This window comes from Myotis brandtii, unplaced genomic scaffold (genome assembly GCF_000412655.1).
Source record: "Myotis brandtii unplaced genomic scaffold, ASM41265v1 scaffold274, whole genome shotgun sequence".
Lineage (NCBI taxonomy): Eukaryota > Metazoa > Chordata > Mammalia > Chiroptera > Vespertilionidae > Myotis > Myotis brandtii.
This window is the reverse complement of record NW_005360425.1, coordinates 1121527-1138178: the sequence shown is the minus strand read 5'-3', so window position 1 is coordinate 1138178 and position 16652 is coordinate 1121527. Positions and strand designations below refer to the sequence as shown.

General features: G+C 37.5%; 1 protein-coding gene across 1 annotated transcript in view; it reads left to right on the top strand.

Moving 5' to 3' along the window:
• SFPQ (splicing factor proline/glutamine-rich) overlaps nucleotides 1–14267 on the top strand; it is a 17515-nt gene extending 3248 nt beyond the window's left edge. Inside the window, exons 2-12 of the mRNA XM_014541491.1 lie at nucleotides 583–771; nucleotides 1310–1611; nucleotides 1711–1806; nucleotides 2159–2355; nucleotides 2467–2551; nucleotides 3001–3118; nucleotides 3433–3481; nucleotides 3563–3684; nucleotides 12600–12647; nucleotides 13458–13539; nucleotides 14179–14267. Of these exons, the coding sequence (XP_014396977.1) occupies nucleotides 583–771; nucleotides 1310–1611; nucleotides 1711–1806; nucleotides 2159–2355; nucleotides 2467–2551; nucleotides 3001–3118; nucleotides 3433–3481; nucleotides 3563–3684; nucleotides 12600–12623 (1182 nt within the window). The 3' untranslated portion in view covers nucleotides 12624–12647; nucleotides 13458–13539; nucleotides 14179–14267. The remainder of the gene's footprint in view (nucleotides 1–582; nucleotides 772–1309; nucleotides 1612–1710; nucleotides 1807–2158; nucleotides 2356–2466; nucleotides 2552–3000; nucleotides 3119–3432; nucleotides 3482–3562; nucleotides 3685–12599; nucleotides 12648–13457; nucleotides 13540–14178) is intronic.
• The last annotated feature ends 2385 nt before the right edge of the window (nucleotides 14268–16652 follow it).

Below are 16652 nucleotides of genomic sequence, written 5' to 3'. Positions count from 1 at the left end.
TCGCGTGGCGGGGGTGGGGGCGAGGCGAGGAGCCGCCGTGATGGGCTGGGCCGGCCCGGCTACAGCCAGGAGGTCCTGGGAGCCGGAGTAGAGCAGACCGTGAGATGCAGGCTCGCAGAGGTCGTGTCGCTGCTAACGGGATTTTGCTCTTTTTCTTTTTTCATTTACTATTTGGCCATTTTAATTTATGTCCGCTACAGTTTTAGCCAGGGACGCTCAGCATATGGAAAGGACGAGGTTGTGGATACAGATGTGGAAGGATGAACAGCAGTAGAGGTGGAGAGGGAGACAGTAAGCCGTGAGCTAATATTAATTGAGGAAGGAATGACCCACCAAAAGGACGTATCTAGCGAGGGCCAAGTGCCCGTTCTCGAGTATTCTGAATGAATTTGGCTGTTTGGTGTTAGGATAGCGGTGACATTGGAAATCCCACGAGTATAGTAGGACCTTGCTTTGACTTTAAACGAAAACAGAAGAGCAACCCCGTTGGTAAAATCCAGTTTGGTAAAAGCAAAAATTAGCGCGTTTCCCCTGCAGGCAGAGGTCACTGGTGTCTGAAAAATTCCCTTTCTTTTCCACTAGGGGTTTAAAGCCAACTTGTCTCTCCTGCGAAGACCCGGGGAGAAAACTTACACTCAGCGTTGTAGGTTGTTTGTTGGGAACCTACCTGCTGATATTACAGAGGAGGAATTCAAAAGACTGTTTGCTAAATATGGAGAACCAGGAGAAGTTTTTATCAACAAAGGCAAAGGATTCGGATTTATTAAGCTCGTGAGTTTGTTGGGTTTTTATGTATAATTAATTAAAGGGTCCTTTTTTTTTGCTACTACAGATGTACTGGTTTTCAGACGAACATGAATCAATTGGTCTTTAAATTTTTTGTCATTCTTGCTGTGGCCGGGATACTCAATTGGTTGGAGCGTGGTCCTGTACACCAAAAGGTTGTGGGTTCAATCCTAGAGGGGGTGGCATACACAGACAACTGATTGATGCTTCTTTCACATCGGTGTTTTATGCTCTAACTCTCTCAAAAACAAACACACACACAAAAAAAACCCATATCTACAGGTGAGGATGAAAGGATAACAATGTTTTCATCATTCTTGCAGAAAAGATGAAATGTATAGTGTATAATTGTTGGTATCTAAGAATCAAGGGGAGTGGGTGGGCAAGGCATTTTAACTACTGAGAACCGTGTCAGGGTGGGAGCTGGAGGAAGAATAGGAATGGGAATTAGGCTTATGACTTTCAGAGTAGGCATTAGGCAATTTTTTAGGTCATTAACATGAGTATGTCTGATAACTTTCAGGAGTCCAGGGCATTGGCTGAAATTGCCAAAGCTGAACTTGATGATACACCCATGAGAGGTAGACAGCTTCGGGTTCGCTTTGCCACACATGCTGCTGCCCTTTCTGTTAGAAATCTTTCACCTTATGTTTCCAATGAACTGTTGGAAGAAGCCTTTAGCCAGTTTGGTCCTATTGAAAGGGCTGTTGTAATTGTGGATGATCGTGGAAGATCTACAGGGAAAGGCATTGTTGAATTTGCTTCTAAACCAGCAGCAAGAAAAGCATTTGAAAGATGCAGTGAAGGCGTTTTCTTACTGACAACGTAAGTTCTTGTGCCTATTTTAATAATTTTTGTTTATTAACTTGTATGAGGAAGTTGTGATACGACTGGAAAATAAGATGCAGCCTTCTTTTGTATTAGAACTCCTCGTCCAGTCATTGTGGAACCACTTGAACAATTGGATGATGAAGATGGGCTTCCTGAAAAACTTGCACAGAAGAATCCAATGTATCAAAAGTAAGATGGATTAAACTTTTGGCAGTTTTTTAAATTTAAGGGAGAACTTGTTCTAGTAATTTTTCAGTTTTGTTTAAAATGTGCAAAATTCTCCTAAATGAATATGCTTAATAAAAGCATTGGGCTCAGATAGTTTGAGGTTTTGAAGCAGTTATTCAAATGCCTAGTTTTTGTTTCTGAAGTATGTATATTTCACAATTTATTCTTGTTCTTACAATATGAACCAAAGTGGTCTTTGCCCCTCGGTGTTCCTTACAAGTGATAGGGCAGGGGGAGAGACCAGTGTTTTTAGGGGAGTCAGGTAGTGTTTCTTACGTGCATCCCAAATTGATTCACCTTTAAATACTGTCAGGGAGAGAGAAACCCCTCCTCGTTTTGCCCAGCATGGCACATTTGAGTATGAATATTCTCAGCGATGGAAGTCCTTGGATGAAATGGAGAAACAGCAAAGGGAACAAGTTGAAAAAAACATGAAAGATGCAAAAGACAAACTGGAAAGTGAAATGGAAGATGCCTATCATGAACATCAGGCAAATCTCCTGCGTCAAGGTAAAAGACTCTGAAGTTTGCTGATGGGATGGATCAATTGTCTTTAAAAAAAAAAAAAACTTACTGTAATCTCATTAATGTGAATCCAAAACAAAATTTTCCAATGTTCAGATCTGATGCGACGCCAGGAAGAATTAAGACGCATGGAAGAACTTCACAATCAAGAAATGCAGAAACGTAAAGAAATGCAATTAAGGTAAAATTTTGTTAAACTAAGCCTTTTGTTTTTAAAAAAATGTTTTTATTGATTTTAGAGAGAGGGAAGGGAGGGGAGACTTTGCTCAACCAACTGATCCACACCGTCCAAGGCCTTTGCTTCTGCATTAACATTTAGACAAAAGGTGAACCTAAATTTTGCAGTGTAGTCAAATGAAATAGAGTCAGTGTTGGTATAACATTTAAATTGAAATTGTATGTACAATTGTCCATAAGTACTGTAATGCTTATTTTCTTAGCCAGAATGCCCCTAGGGCTATTCTACACTCACTCTCCTGGTCTTTTATGTGTTTGCCCCAACCTAGTCTTTGTAAAGCTGTGAGGCAAAGGCAAACTATTCTCTCTGTCGCTCTTTTTTTTTTTTTTCCAAATTGAGTTTGAAAAGATGTGGATAACACTTTGATTTATATACTTAATAAACATTTCCAGACAAGAAGAGGAACGACGTAGAAGGGAAGAAGAGATGATGATTCGTCAACGTGAGATGGAAGAACAAATGAGACGACAAAGAGAGGAAAGTTATAGCCGAATGGGCTACATGGATCCAGTAAGTAAACTTCTGTTGTAATCTAATTAGAGTAAAATAACATATCATATCCACTTATTTTAAACATGTATTATGATGATATGTCTTTTATCATTTTTTTTTTGGTAGGCCAAAGATTCTTTGGGAAGAAGCTTTTAGGTTTTTGAAAATTAAGTCAACGGGTAAATTTAAAAAATTTTTTTCAGAGTCTAGTTTTTTAAATTGCCTTAAAGGAACCTTTTTTATTGGTTAGACTTTAAGTTTGGGGATCTTTTTGTACTTTCAAAAATGGTATGGGTATAGTACAGATACATGAAAGTTTTTTTTTCTTTTAGAGAGAAAGAGACATGAGAATGGGTGGTGGAGGAGCAATGAACATGGGAGGTAAGCATGAAAATAAATTAGCAGTGCCATTAGAGAGCAATATTCTGGTTTAGTTATAACAGGCATTTTTGTTTCCTCTAGATCCCTATGGTTCAGGAGGCCAGAAATTTCCACCATTAGGTGGTGCTGGTGGCATAGGTTATGAAGCTAATCCTGGAGTTCCACCAGCAACCATGACTGGTTCCATGATGGGAAGCGACATGGTAATGTATCCTGTGGGACGTAGTACAAAGGAAATTCTCATTTTCACAACTTGTGTGTGTGTTTTATTTTGTTGTGTTTTTTTTTAAAGTAGGTGACTGGACTTCTTTTAGTTTCCCTATCATGTAAATCGTAATATTGAGGGATACTTTGGCAACATAGAACTCAGTGTGTGGTAACCTAAACAGATATGGTTGCCAACGCGAAGTCAGTGCTGTTAGTATGTTGGAGTTATCTTTGGCAATAAGTAGACTTAGGTGCTTTCCATTATATTGCTTGCGTACTTTTGCACTCCATCGCATGGCAAATCCAAATTCTAAACGTTAGATAATGTACCTAATTATTCTACATGTAAGTGAGCGTAATCAAATGGCAAACTGTTGTTCACTCAGCTGGCATTTGCCATAACTATATGAATTAGACTTGTAGTTTGCAGCTCCTAGGCATGTTTTACTGATGTGTAGAACTCTGACCTATATTTGGTGTGGCTTCTATCCATGAAAAGGGAATTGTTTAAAGTTTTGACTCGTCGTTTCCCACCTGTTGGGCTGTCTATAGGTACACCTTCTAAAATAAACTGACATCTGTTTTGCTACAGAGTAGCAACAAAACCAATGATAATTTTAAGCATACTAGTTGTGTGCATTTGATCTGAACCTTCTTGATGCTATCATATTTTAACTGCAGATAGCCTATCCGGATGCTTTAGAACAAGCATGTGAATTGGTCTGAGTGGCTGTGTTTAGGGCTTTACAAATCCTTAGGAGAATTGAATATTGACTTTAGAAATGGGTTTAAGGAAGAATACATTTTCACAACTGAATTAAGTCTGATTAGTTCACCTATAGGATTTTGGCAAAGGAAGGAAGCTGCAGCATGTAACTCACTAATTTCACTTTACAAATAAGGAATATAAGAATTTAGTATGGGACCTCACCTATTTTAAAACCCATTTATGGCTTTTGGGGAATTAGAACCGTAAATGACTGGTTACATTAAATGTAGTGCTATAAGCTTTCTTCAAATTAAATTTTAAAAATATTGTGGGTAACATTTTCACTTATGTGCTTCCTAAAAGGCATATTGTAGGTATGTAAACAAATTTGTTAAAAATGTAACTTCACATGATGTTCCCACAGTTAAAATTCTGTATTCCATATAACAGGTTTAAAAAAACCTGTGGGTTTAAGATGTAATGATATAATTGTGAAATCCCCAAATTTTCCTTAATAGCCTTCATGAAATATATAGTACAGTGTGCTAAAACCCTAAAATTTTTAAGTTTTTGAAAAATAGTTTAAAGGATTGAGATTTAGTCTTTTTTTAAAATACGTTTTAATTGATTTCAGGGAGGAAGGGAGAGGGAGCGAGATACCAGTAGAAACATCAATGATGAAAGAGAATCATCAATCAGCTGCCTCCTTGCATGCAAACCCGGGCATGTGCCCTTGACTGGAATTGAACCTGGGACCCTTCTGTCCGAAGGCTGATGCTCTATCCACTGAGCCAAACCAGCCAGGGCGAGATTTAGTCTTTTTAAGTAGCCCTGTAGTATTTTGTAAGAGACATGTTGAAATTACAACATAAACCCTGATGCCATTTTTGTATTTTGTTTAAATTTTTTGGGGGGGGCGGGTGTGTGGTAATACTTAGTAACATCTATTTTAAATGGAATTTGAAAGATAGTTCAGGCTGCTGTGCTTCCATATCTCTAGGGTTTTTCTTTTTGGATACATAGCTTTCTAAGACTGAGAAGTACCTGAAACTAGATGGAATTAGATGGAATAATAAACTCCTGCTTTATTGCAGTCACTTAAGCATGGTGCTAGGCTGTTTGGGAGATACCCAGACCATGGAATCATAGCTAAGTGCCAGTGGACTTTTCAAAGACCTAAGGGAAAAGTTGGACTGTTAATGGGGGTGGGCTGTATATCCAGTCAATTTGCAATAATACAGAGTAGTACTGTAAACATAAGTGTCTCTTGTCAGATAGTGATGGCTCCTAAAGGTGGTACACCTGTGAGAATATGGCAACACATTTTTTTTTTAATCAAGTTACTGTGCCGGTAAAATGACTAAATCTATTAGTCTTTTATGCTTTTTTTTGTAGTCTGGTAGCATTTTATTAAAACTTTGAACCTTTTAAGATTTCTGCAACTTAGCAGATGTGTCTTGAGATCTTGAAAAGCACAAGGTTTCTTATGCAGCACATGCCACTAACTGGTGAGTAGGTCCTTTGTCACTTCTTTGAGTGAATTGAATCTGTCTGGTTGGGCTTGCTAGGCTTACTTGGAAATTAATTTTCCTGTTCAGACCTTGAAAGTGAGAAGTTTGCAAGCTTTTCAGTGGTTTATTCTGATGTGAAATTTCTTTAACTCATTTTGGAATGGGTTTTCACATCTACACTAATTCTTAAATTTTTTAGCACTACAGGGAAGATCTATTCTTTGAAACAGGTGTATGAGAATGGCTCAAGTGGGAACATACCACAAGGCATGTATTATCGTAAACTAATTTTCAAATTACCCTTTTTTCCTTTCTATGTTCCCGGTACCTGTGGATCGACTCATTGGTGATTGTATCGACGAACGTTGACTACGGAACCTTCTAAAATATTTACTTAACACACATGGACATCAACTACATATAATGAACTGTTAATTACTGTTCCAATAGCGTACTGAGCGCTTTGGGCAGGGAGGCGCGGGACCTGTGGGTGGACAGGGTCCTAGAGGAATGGGGCCTGGAACTCCAGCAGGATATGGTAGAGGGAGAGAAGAGTATGAAGGCCCAAACAAAAAGCCCCGATTTTAGATGTGATATCTAGGCTCTCATTCTAGTTTGTTTTTGTCTTTTCTTGTTTAGATACCTTATGGATGTTAGCAGTTTATTGACCTAATATTTGTAAATGGTCTGTTTGGGCAGGTAAAATTATGTAATAGTGTTTTGAAACAGGATTTTTTCCTTTTTATTTCCTTTTTTTTTTTTAACTGTATAATGTCCCACAAGTTATGGCAGTGTACCTTGTGCCATCGAATTTCCAAAGTGTACCTTTTTTTTTTACTGTGCTTCAAATAAATAGTTAAAATATTGATCTTCAATTTTGCCATTCATGCTTCCATGCACATTAGGCTAGGTATTCCACTTTGAAAGCATGAGAGTGTTGAGACCTTCAAATGGCATGTGCCATTTCTGGGAAATGTATTTGTAGGCTAAGTATTGCTTTTTACAAATAAGTACCCCTTTGTTTTAAAAAGAAGAAATACATACTGAAGTAGATTCGTGATTTGATTTGTTTGGCATTATAGGAAGCAAGCGGTGCTAAGTACTTTTAAATGGTTATATAAGTAAAACAACTGTAAATCTTCATTCAGGAATATGTATTAAGATTATGGAATTGGGTGTATGACTATTGGTAGGGGGAGAAAGTGGGCATGACTAAATGGATCTTTTATGGCCCTATGAGTTATCCTTTTCTTGAAAGCTTCTGGAGAAAAAGTGGAAAGATCATTTTGTTGCATTCCTCCGTTCTTGTTTTTAAAAGAATAAGTCCCAAGCCCTACAACTGGCTTGTATTGAACTTTCACATTTGAATTAAAGATTATTAAACATGAAGTCTTTTCATGTATTACTTTAAGCGATTTATAAAGATGGGGTTTAGTCTGAAAATTTCAACTTGAAAGTAAGAAGTATAGTAACCATAAACGAGGTATAGCTATATATACATTTGTACTCTGAACCTTTTATGTCTCCTTTTGTTACTTCATTGGGCAAAAACTGTAGGACCATAAATCTACTTGCTCTCTTTTCAAAGAATTAGTGGTGACTGTTGACATGTAGGGTTGCAGATAGCCATTCATTCTTAATTGTAAAATATTTATTAATCTGTTTTTCCATAGTTTCCTTTTGATGCAGCACTAAATCTGGAGAGAGTTGCTTATGCTACACAGTGCAAATATAAATGTCCCTCCCACCATAAAGCTTTGGAGTGTTTCGATGGTGTTGTCAGTTTATTGTCAACTTCATTGAATCTCCTTCCATTAGAATGAGATATTTTGACTTAATATTAAAGCACATCGTTACTGTTGTCTGTTAGTACAACAGTGGGAATCTGTTTTCCCAGTGTATCTATGTTAGCAGAGGGAACAGCTTCCTAAAAGTAGGTAAAATCAATGGCTTGGCTTTGTTCTTAGTTATGGTTCCATTCAAATTTGTACATTATAGAACTCTTTACTATGGAATGTGTCTTCCTCCTTTTCACCTCTGTTCTTGGTGCTAATTGGCAAAAGTAAAATTTTAACAAATGCTGAAGTTTAGTATTGTGCCTGAGTACAAAGGGAAACCTATTGTTGAAATAATTGAGCACCTTCTGCCTGGGAAACTGAATAATACTAAAAGTAAAACACTAGTGGAGTATAAAGGCATGTCACCCAATTCTGGTTGTGTGACTGACAGGTACATGATGTGCTAATTAAGGAAACCTCATTAGAAAATGTTCATTATTTCTATTCACCAAGACACCTGGAAATGGGTGGTAGTTCTACCATAATTATATTAATGAGGAAGTTTTGTCCCCAGTTAAGATATGAATTGGTGCTATATATGAGATTTTTCTGTACGGAAACAAGGATCTTGGTTTGAAAGAAGTCCATTATAATTTGATTGGATTGTGTAGTAGGGACTTGACTAATGATAAAATAAGGGGTGTTCATGGGACACCCGTGGAGGGTGAACTTGTATGTGTGTGGGCGGGGGCTGGTGGGGAAATGGGATAATCTGCCTATAAAATTAATGTTTCAGTTTATTTTTCAGATTACATGCCTTTCTTTATAAGGGATGCTGGCACAGACCCCTAAAATAAGCTTTTGGTAGTACTGTACCTTTGAAGAGTGGTGAAGGATGCTCATGGATAATCTGCTGAAAGTTGTGGTTTTGATAGCCTTACTGAGGGCTGTAGAATTGCTAAATGTTGTTTAGCAAATAATCTTGCTCAGTTTCAACTAAGTTTTTTTACTTTTATCACTGAAATAGCAGTGTACCAAGGGTTGTAAGGTACTCAAATAGACTTTCTGTAAGTCTTGTATATGATAGTTTTTAGCCTAATGGGAATTTAAGTCATCTTAAAAAAAAAACAGTTGCCTAAAAGCTGATATGAAACTTGGGATGGGAGAGGGAAGGTAGTAGTTTCAAAGTACTTAGCCATTTTTCTCATTTGAAGAAATCACCTGCCCCCATTTTCCCCTTCTCCATTCTCATAATTTTGTTTTTAAGAGGAACACTGATCATTTTAAAACTTAGTAGTCCAAATCTTTAAGAACCGCATTCTCTACGAGACCCCAGTATATTTTAATAGGTATCTCATAAGCTTTTAACCCATTGGCTCACATTTAGTGAAATCACAATCCTTCTTTCTTTAGAACACTAATTGAACTCATTAACAAGTTCTATAAACCCTACCACTCTTTATGTAGATATACCACTATTATAAACATTATAATTTGGGAAATTGTAATGTTACGCCTGTGCAATTTTTATAAGTGGCATATTATGGCAGATAAAAACTTAGATACTTGGCTTTTCTTGGGCAAGCCACTAAGTTTTGGTGGAATGTTTTCTGGTGTTCTTGGACTGCAATTATGCACTATTAAAGTAGTGGCCTGCTACATAACTGCATTTAGCCAGCATTTCTGCAGTGCGTAACTGTGAGGAACGTAGTACCGCAAATGGCAATGGACATTAGGACCCGGATGTAGTATTCCTGCTTGCTCCAAGATTCTCATTGCCGACTGCATACAGGTAGGTAACAAGCAATATAATCTAACTTGGTGACTTGCTATGTACTTTTATTCCGTGGGCATTCTGACATCACACTTCTGACAATGAAATAACAGTGCAGCACCTAACACTTGTATGGTAAAGCTAGCTTATCAAAAGTGCGTGGGTTTGGGCTTAGAGCTGTAATTTGTCAGGCAGAATTCAGTGCTGTTGCAGTTCTCAGATAAAAAGTGCAAACTTGATTCCTTGGTATATCTGATTCAGTTGTGTGGTTTCCTTTAGTTGCATTGTAACTGAAGATAACATGGAACATATCAGTGGTGTGGGGGAAAGGGAACCAAACCATACTTGGGAGGTAGAGTGCTTTTTAGCCTCTTGATATGGACTGTATAGCATGTGATAATTAGTCTCTGTTGTAGCAACTGACCTGCCCATAGGTCAGCAATATCAATAATTCAGAATGCAATCTTGGTAATTATTCTGCAGGTTGAGTGAATTAACACTATAAGTACAGGGTGGTTTTTTTTGTAATGTGATTTAATACATTTTTTTAAATGAGCTCCATGGAAACATCTTTGTTACTAACTTGGGCTTAGATGGGAATCTAATGTGAATAGTTCAAATTACATGATTTTACTAAGTATGTCTATATTCTAAACCTGGGGAAAATTGGTGTGGCACATTGACTTGCCTACAGTTGGATACATGGTGGGAATCATTTCCCAAACATAAGACTTCGTCGTATTCTGTAGGATAACTGCAAATATTCAGAGTAGGTTTTTGAATTTGGTTACCTTAGCTTTAGGGATATGATGTTATAATTCAAGATTTTAATTACCAAAAAAAGGTCTTAACCACCTTATTTTGTTGCTTAGTACTTAAGCTTTGCATCAGCTATTATTCCAGACCACAACTCAACTTTGTTCTCTGAACTGGTTTTTAGCTAGTGTGCATGAGAAACATCTTTCATATATAATGCTTTCTGCTCTGTAACTGGAAGGTTTGAGGTTTATTTTGCATAAATGTGTGAAAACTCTTCGTGAATATGAGAATTTTCTTCCATTATATCAAGAAAAATGGCTTGCTCTTTAGCAAGCAATTCACAAGGTGGGGACAAATTTGTATTGTAAATGCATAGACCATTCAAGCAAATAACTTTTGACTCTCCTGCTAGATGAAAGAACAAATGGTGATTAGTGTAGCTCTCTACATGAATAATATAATGCAAAGCAAACACAGTGCTTAGGTATTAGTGACAAGAGTGTCACTAAGTTGGCATATAACCCTGATGGAGTTTTCCTATGGCATGATCCATTAAATCGGTGGCCAGCACTTGCTGCCGTGATTTTAGGGATTGAGTGTTTAGAAGCTCAGGTTTATTTCTTAAACAACCAATAACAATTTTGAGAGAATGTGCTTGTTGTAATAATGGACTTCAGGAACATCATTGGGGTGGGGGGTTAACTTTGCTTCATTCTGCTTCTTTTAAGACGAATAGGTTTTTGCACTTTCAAATGAGAAACTTGTGACTTAAGTCGATTCTTATTAGTTTGGATTTGTACATAGCTATAATTTGTAAATCTTAGTGCAGAGGGTCTTAAAAAAACGACTCAGTCAAAAATCTGGGAATAAATGGGTTTCAGTAATAACACTACTGAGGTGCTTGCATTGTATTTCATAAGCCTTGTTACAAATCAAAATTACTCTTTTTAATCAGAATGGTCTGATGTTCAGAGGTGTGATGCCAGAATGCATTTTCGTACTGTTAGGCCCTTGGAACAGATACAGGTGCTTTCTGAAAGATGAAAGAAATGCAATGGGTGCTTTTCACACAAGGTTGCAAAACCTACAAAGACTGTAATAATAGTCTCACCCCCAATAGAGATAGATGCGTGTGACTAGTTTTGGACTTTTAACCTTAATGGGGGTTGCATGTCTCCTATTGTTAATCATTGTCAGCTGCAGTGACACGATCCCCAGTCCTGCATTTACTGTCCTTCCCTTAATGAATTGTGGACAGGTTTTAGAGAGCCAGGATGTTTGTTCTGGGCCTTTATTTGGTTTGGGCTTTAGCTGATAATGTTTCAGTGCTCTTGTCAGCTAGTGCAGTTTTCAAATGGCCTATTAGGGAAAGAACTCCGAGGATTTGACTGCTCCTAATAATCATCTGTCATTGCTGCTAGATAATGATTGGCAATTTTTAAGACTCAACTGTGGAAATCTCACAGTTGTTGGTAAACCATCAACCATAAAAATGTTGCTTTTGAACACCAGTGCTGAAAAGATTTTATTCAGAGGGTGAAAAGGGCGGGCTGGTTGCAGCATAGGATAATCTGGAGAATGGGAAGAATGCAAAACGATATAGTATCCCTTATGGATGGTAAATGTGCAACAGGGAACTATCAAATGCCCTTGGCAGTAACTGATAATCAGGGAAGAAGAAAAACCTAGAATTTGAATTAAGGCTGATCTGTCCGGTTTTTGTGCAGTGGACCTGCAGGTATATATAATGAAGGTGAATGTCTTCTCCCTCAGAAAAAAAAAAATCTCAGGTTCCTTGCTGTCCCAATAAGGCAAGCTCTTCCCTGCCCTAACTTAAAACTCAGTGAGGACTTAGGGGAAAGAACGAGGCAAATACATAGGATTGCAGGATAACAACTGCATTGTGTACTGTGGAATGGGGAGGGTACTCTTGGAGGACTTCTGCTGAAGGTGGTCAGTCCACCTGAGAATGGAAAACATACTTGAATGGGGAGCAGGGTATGTGCTTTTATGAAAAGAGAACTGATGTTAAAATTAATTTGGTAAGGTAGACGTTGTCACATACCTTCACATAAGGGATAGTATATTTTGGATTGCAGTCAAACTTGTGCTCAGACTGGTGAAAATAAATAGTAGTTAGGCTTTTGTATTTTAAAGAAGACACAGTTTTCATTCTGATTCAGGTGTCTATTTTATTTATGTGAGAATAATTTTAGATTCCCCTTTCTACCCCCCATGAAGTTTCTTCCTATTTTTTTATGCTGTAACTTGCCCCCAATCTTGGTCTCTGGAATTTTACTCTTTAAATTTTGACGTTAACTAGCATTTTCAAACCTTATGCCCTTGTCTTTTATATTAACTTTTTCTTATTATTCTTTAGGTACGAATGATTGATGTTGGCTGATATTGGAGTGCTCATTTGCCTGAAGTAAGTATCCTTAGAAATCTTAACCTTAGCAGTAGAGGTCTTTTGGATTAGATTTAATGGTTAAATTTGATTTAGCCAGATGGGGTTAAACATGTTTGATTTTTATTTTTTTATTGGTTTTTTACAGAGAGGAAGGGAGAGAGATAGAGAGTTAGAAACATCGATGAGAGAGAAACATCGATCAGCTGCCTCCTGCACACTCCCCACTGGGAATGTGCCCGCAACCAAGGTACATGCCCCTGACCGGAATCGAACCCAGGACCCTTCAGTCCGCAGGCCAATGCTCTATCCACTGAGCCAAACCAGTTTCGGCTGATTTTTAAGACGTTTGTCTCACCTAAGATAATATTTCTCTTTCTGTTTTTGAAAATAGGTATGTATGTGAGAGAGTTGAAAGATGGGGAATATTACCAAAGTGTTAAATAGTAGAATTGAGAAGGTACATGGTTATGTAGAGAAAACAATCAAGAGCAGAAAAGAGGGCTTGAATTTAGTGGAGAAATGCTGTATTTTCAATTCACCTTAGGATCCACTTTAAATATCCTTAAGGTTCTTTTTTACTTATCTAGTAAATAGTAGAGTAACAACTGTCTATCTAGTCCTTGATAATAGGCAAAATTTCATATGTACAGGTGAAAAAAATTTATAGAGTATGACCGTGGTGTAGACCAGATCTTTTCTAAGCAATAACATAGCTAAATAAAACAACCATTGATTGGAACCCAAACATAAAAACACGGTTTATATATTAAGAATGTAATATGCTGAGCATGTTACTTTATTTTAATAAAATTACATTTTTAATAATAGGTGGATAATTGTTCTCAAGATGTCAAAGCATAAGCCAACCAAGAGAGAAAGCCAAAACTTGCAAGACAGAGGAAGTATCAAGGTACCTTAAGCAATCTTATTCTGTTAACTGCCTTCAGAAAAAAGGACTCTTGGGTGGTACAAAAATAATTGTGTGAATATGTCATTTTAATTTCTTCTACATTAAAATTTTCTTATAGGAAATACTGTTTTTACAATACTTAAATATTTACTTGTTTAACAGCTTTCTGAGGTTGTAGGCTTTCTTGGTTTGGCTCAAGCCTCAGAAAAATGGACTTCAGTTTTCAATTAAAAAGTATATATATGTATAGTATGTATGTATGTATTTACCTAACTCAACTCTGCTGTCTAGCTAGAAAGCAGTCATAGACAGTGTATAAACAAATGGACATGGCTGTGTCCAATAAAATTATTTTATAAAAATGTGGCTGTGGATAGTAGCTTACTAACTTCTCATCTCATAAATTGCATGTATAGATAGATATCACTCAGTTTTAAAAGGCCCTTATAATCAGTATGAAATCTAAACAATCTACATCTTAAATAAGCTTTATATATTAGATAGACTATTAAATACTATTGATACCACATTCCGTTATTAATATTTCCTTGTTATTAGGAAGTTTACTTGGTTGGTGCTAACAAACTTGATAACTGATTTTTACATCTTTGGGAAGTAATTGTTTCCTTTTATTGGCAGGATTCGGTGAACTGTGTCCAGGAAACCAGTGAAGAAGAGGGCAAAGAGGAATGAACAACCTAATTGTTAATAAAGACATCTTAAAATCAGATTGTCCTTTTATTCTGTTTTTAAGTGGGACTCTTTAATTTTCTAGAATTTTCCTATGTCATCAGCTTGTTTCTGGGTGATGTAAAGAGGTTCCATATTCTAGACCAGTGATGGCAAACCTATGACACGCTTGTCAGAGGTGACACGCGAACTCATTTTTTTGGTTGATTTTTCTTTGTTAAATGGCATTTAAATATATAAAATAAATATCAAAAATATAAGTCTTTGTTTTACTATGGTTGCAAATATCAAAAAAATTTCTATATGTGACATGGCACCAGAGTTAAGTTAGGGTTTTTCAAAATGCTGACACGCCGAGCTCAAAAGGTTCGCCATCACTGTTCTAGACATAGATTATATGTAATTCAGAACTGTTTCTTGAGACTTTTTTGGCAGAAGCTCCTTCAACCTTTTAATTAATCAATTAGATGGTACTTATGTCCTAACCAACTTGATTTGGACATCAGGATATTTTACTTTGTTTTTTTTTTTTTTTAATATATTTTATTGATTTATTACAGAGAGGAAGAGAGAGAGATAGAAAGCCAGAAACATCGATCGATCAGCCGCCTCCTGCACATCTCCCACTGGGGATGTGTCCACAACCCAGGTACATGCCCTTGACCGGAATTGAACCTGGGACCCTTCAGTCCGCAGGCTGAGGCTCTATCCACTGAGCCAAACCGGTTTTGGCAATATTTTACTTTTTAATACTCACCGAAGGACGTGCTGAGAGAGAACATCAATTGGTTGCCCTCTGTGACCAGAATTGAACCGCAGCCTTTTGGTGGACAGGACAACGCTCCAACCAACTACATACTTTAATTTGTGTGTGTGTGTGGTTTTTTTTGCTTTTTGTTTTGTTTTTAGTGAGAAATGATTGATTCTTGAATGTTCCCTGACCCTGGTTCCATCCTGCAACGTTGGTGTACTGGGGAGAGATTAACCACCTATCAGATTTTTTTTTTAATATATTTTATTGATTTTTTACAGAGAGGAAGGGAGAGAGAGAGATAGAAACATCGATGAGAGAGAAACATCGACCAGCTGCCTCCTGCACATCTCCTACTGGGGATGTGCCCGCAACCCAGGTACATGCCCTTGACCGGAATCGAACCAGGGACCTTTTAGTCCGCAGGGCGATGCTCTATCCACTGAGCTAAACCAGTTTCGTCTACCAGATGTTTTTTTGGGCCATATTTTCAAATCAGTCAATCAGGGTTCAAAGTCAACAAAATTGAGAACTCTTCCTAGTTATACCATGTAATTAGAAGATCTGAAAGACAGTTACATATTTCATAGTATAGAGACATGTTCATTTTGGTAAGCTTTTAGACATAAGGAGTCTTAGGAGAAAATTAGTAATAGATCCTTAGTACTGAAGGGATTGGGAGACCATTTAGCTTTAACAAGTTACTTAACCTCAAGTATTAAATCCCTGCTCTAGCAGGGTTATAGTTTGATTAGTAGTTGGTATTTTAAATACTTGGCACAATGTCTGACATAAGTATGAAAACATGGTGGAGGGAAACCAAGATTAAAGCACAGAACTTCTAATATGGTAAAGCCCATAAGATTTTAACACATGATATATGGGGTCATGTATTGCACCAAAATGGGTTGAATTCTAAATGCATGAGGTAAGAGGGAATATGGCAATTAAGAGTGGATGACTTGGAAGAAATTGTGAAGATTAGTGGATTGAAAGAATATGGGCAGTATTCTGAACATTTACAGATTCAACATGATCCTAGCTGACTTCATGAAATTGATAAACTGATCCTAAGATTCGTATGGCCTCTACCACACTGGAAAAAGTGGCTCAGATATCCAAATGTAGCAATGAAAACAGGTACTTGGTGGGGGTGGGTGGGTACATCATGATCCTGAGTTTGGCAAAGGATTCTTAGTTAAGATACCATTTCTGGAGACTTCTATCAGTAAAGAACACAATTAAAACCCCAATTAAAAAATAGGCCAAGGGTTTGAATAGAAGTATTTTAAAAAGATGCTTGATGCCCTGACTGGTTTGGCTCGGGGATAGAGCTGAAGGGTCCCGGGTTCGATTCTGGTCAAGGGCATGTACCTAGGTTGCGTGCACATCCCCAGTGGGGGGTGTGCAGGAGGCAGCTGGTCGATGTTTCTCTCTCATCGATGTTTCTAACTCACCCTCTCCCTTCCTCTCTGTAAGAAATCAATAAAATAAATAAAAAATAAAATAAATGAAAAGATGCTTGACGCCCTAACCGGTTTGGCTCAGCGGATAGAGCGTTGGCCTGCGGACTCAAGGGTCCCAGGTTCGATTCCGGTCAAGGGCATGTACCTTGGTTGCGGGCACATCCCCAGTAGGGAGTGTGCAGGAGGCAGCTGGTCCATGTTTCTCT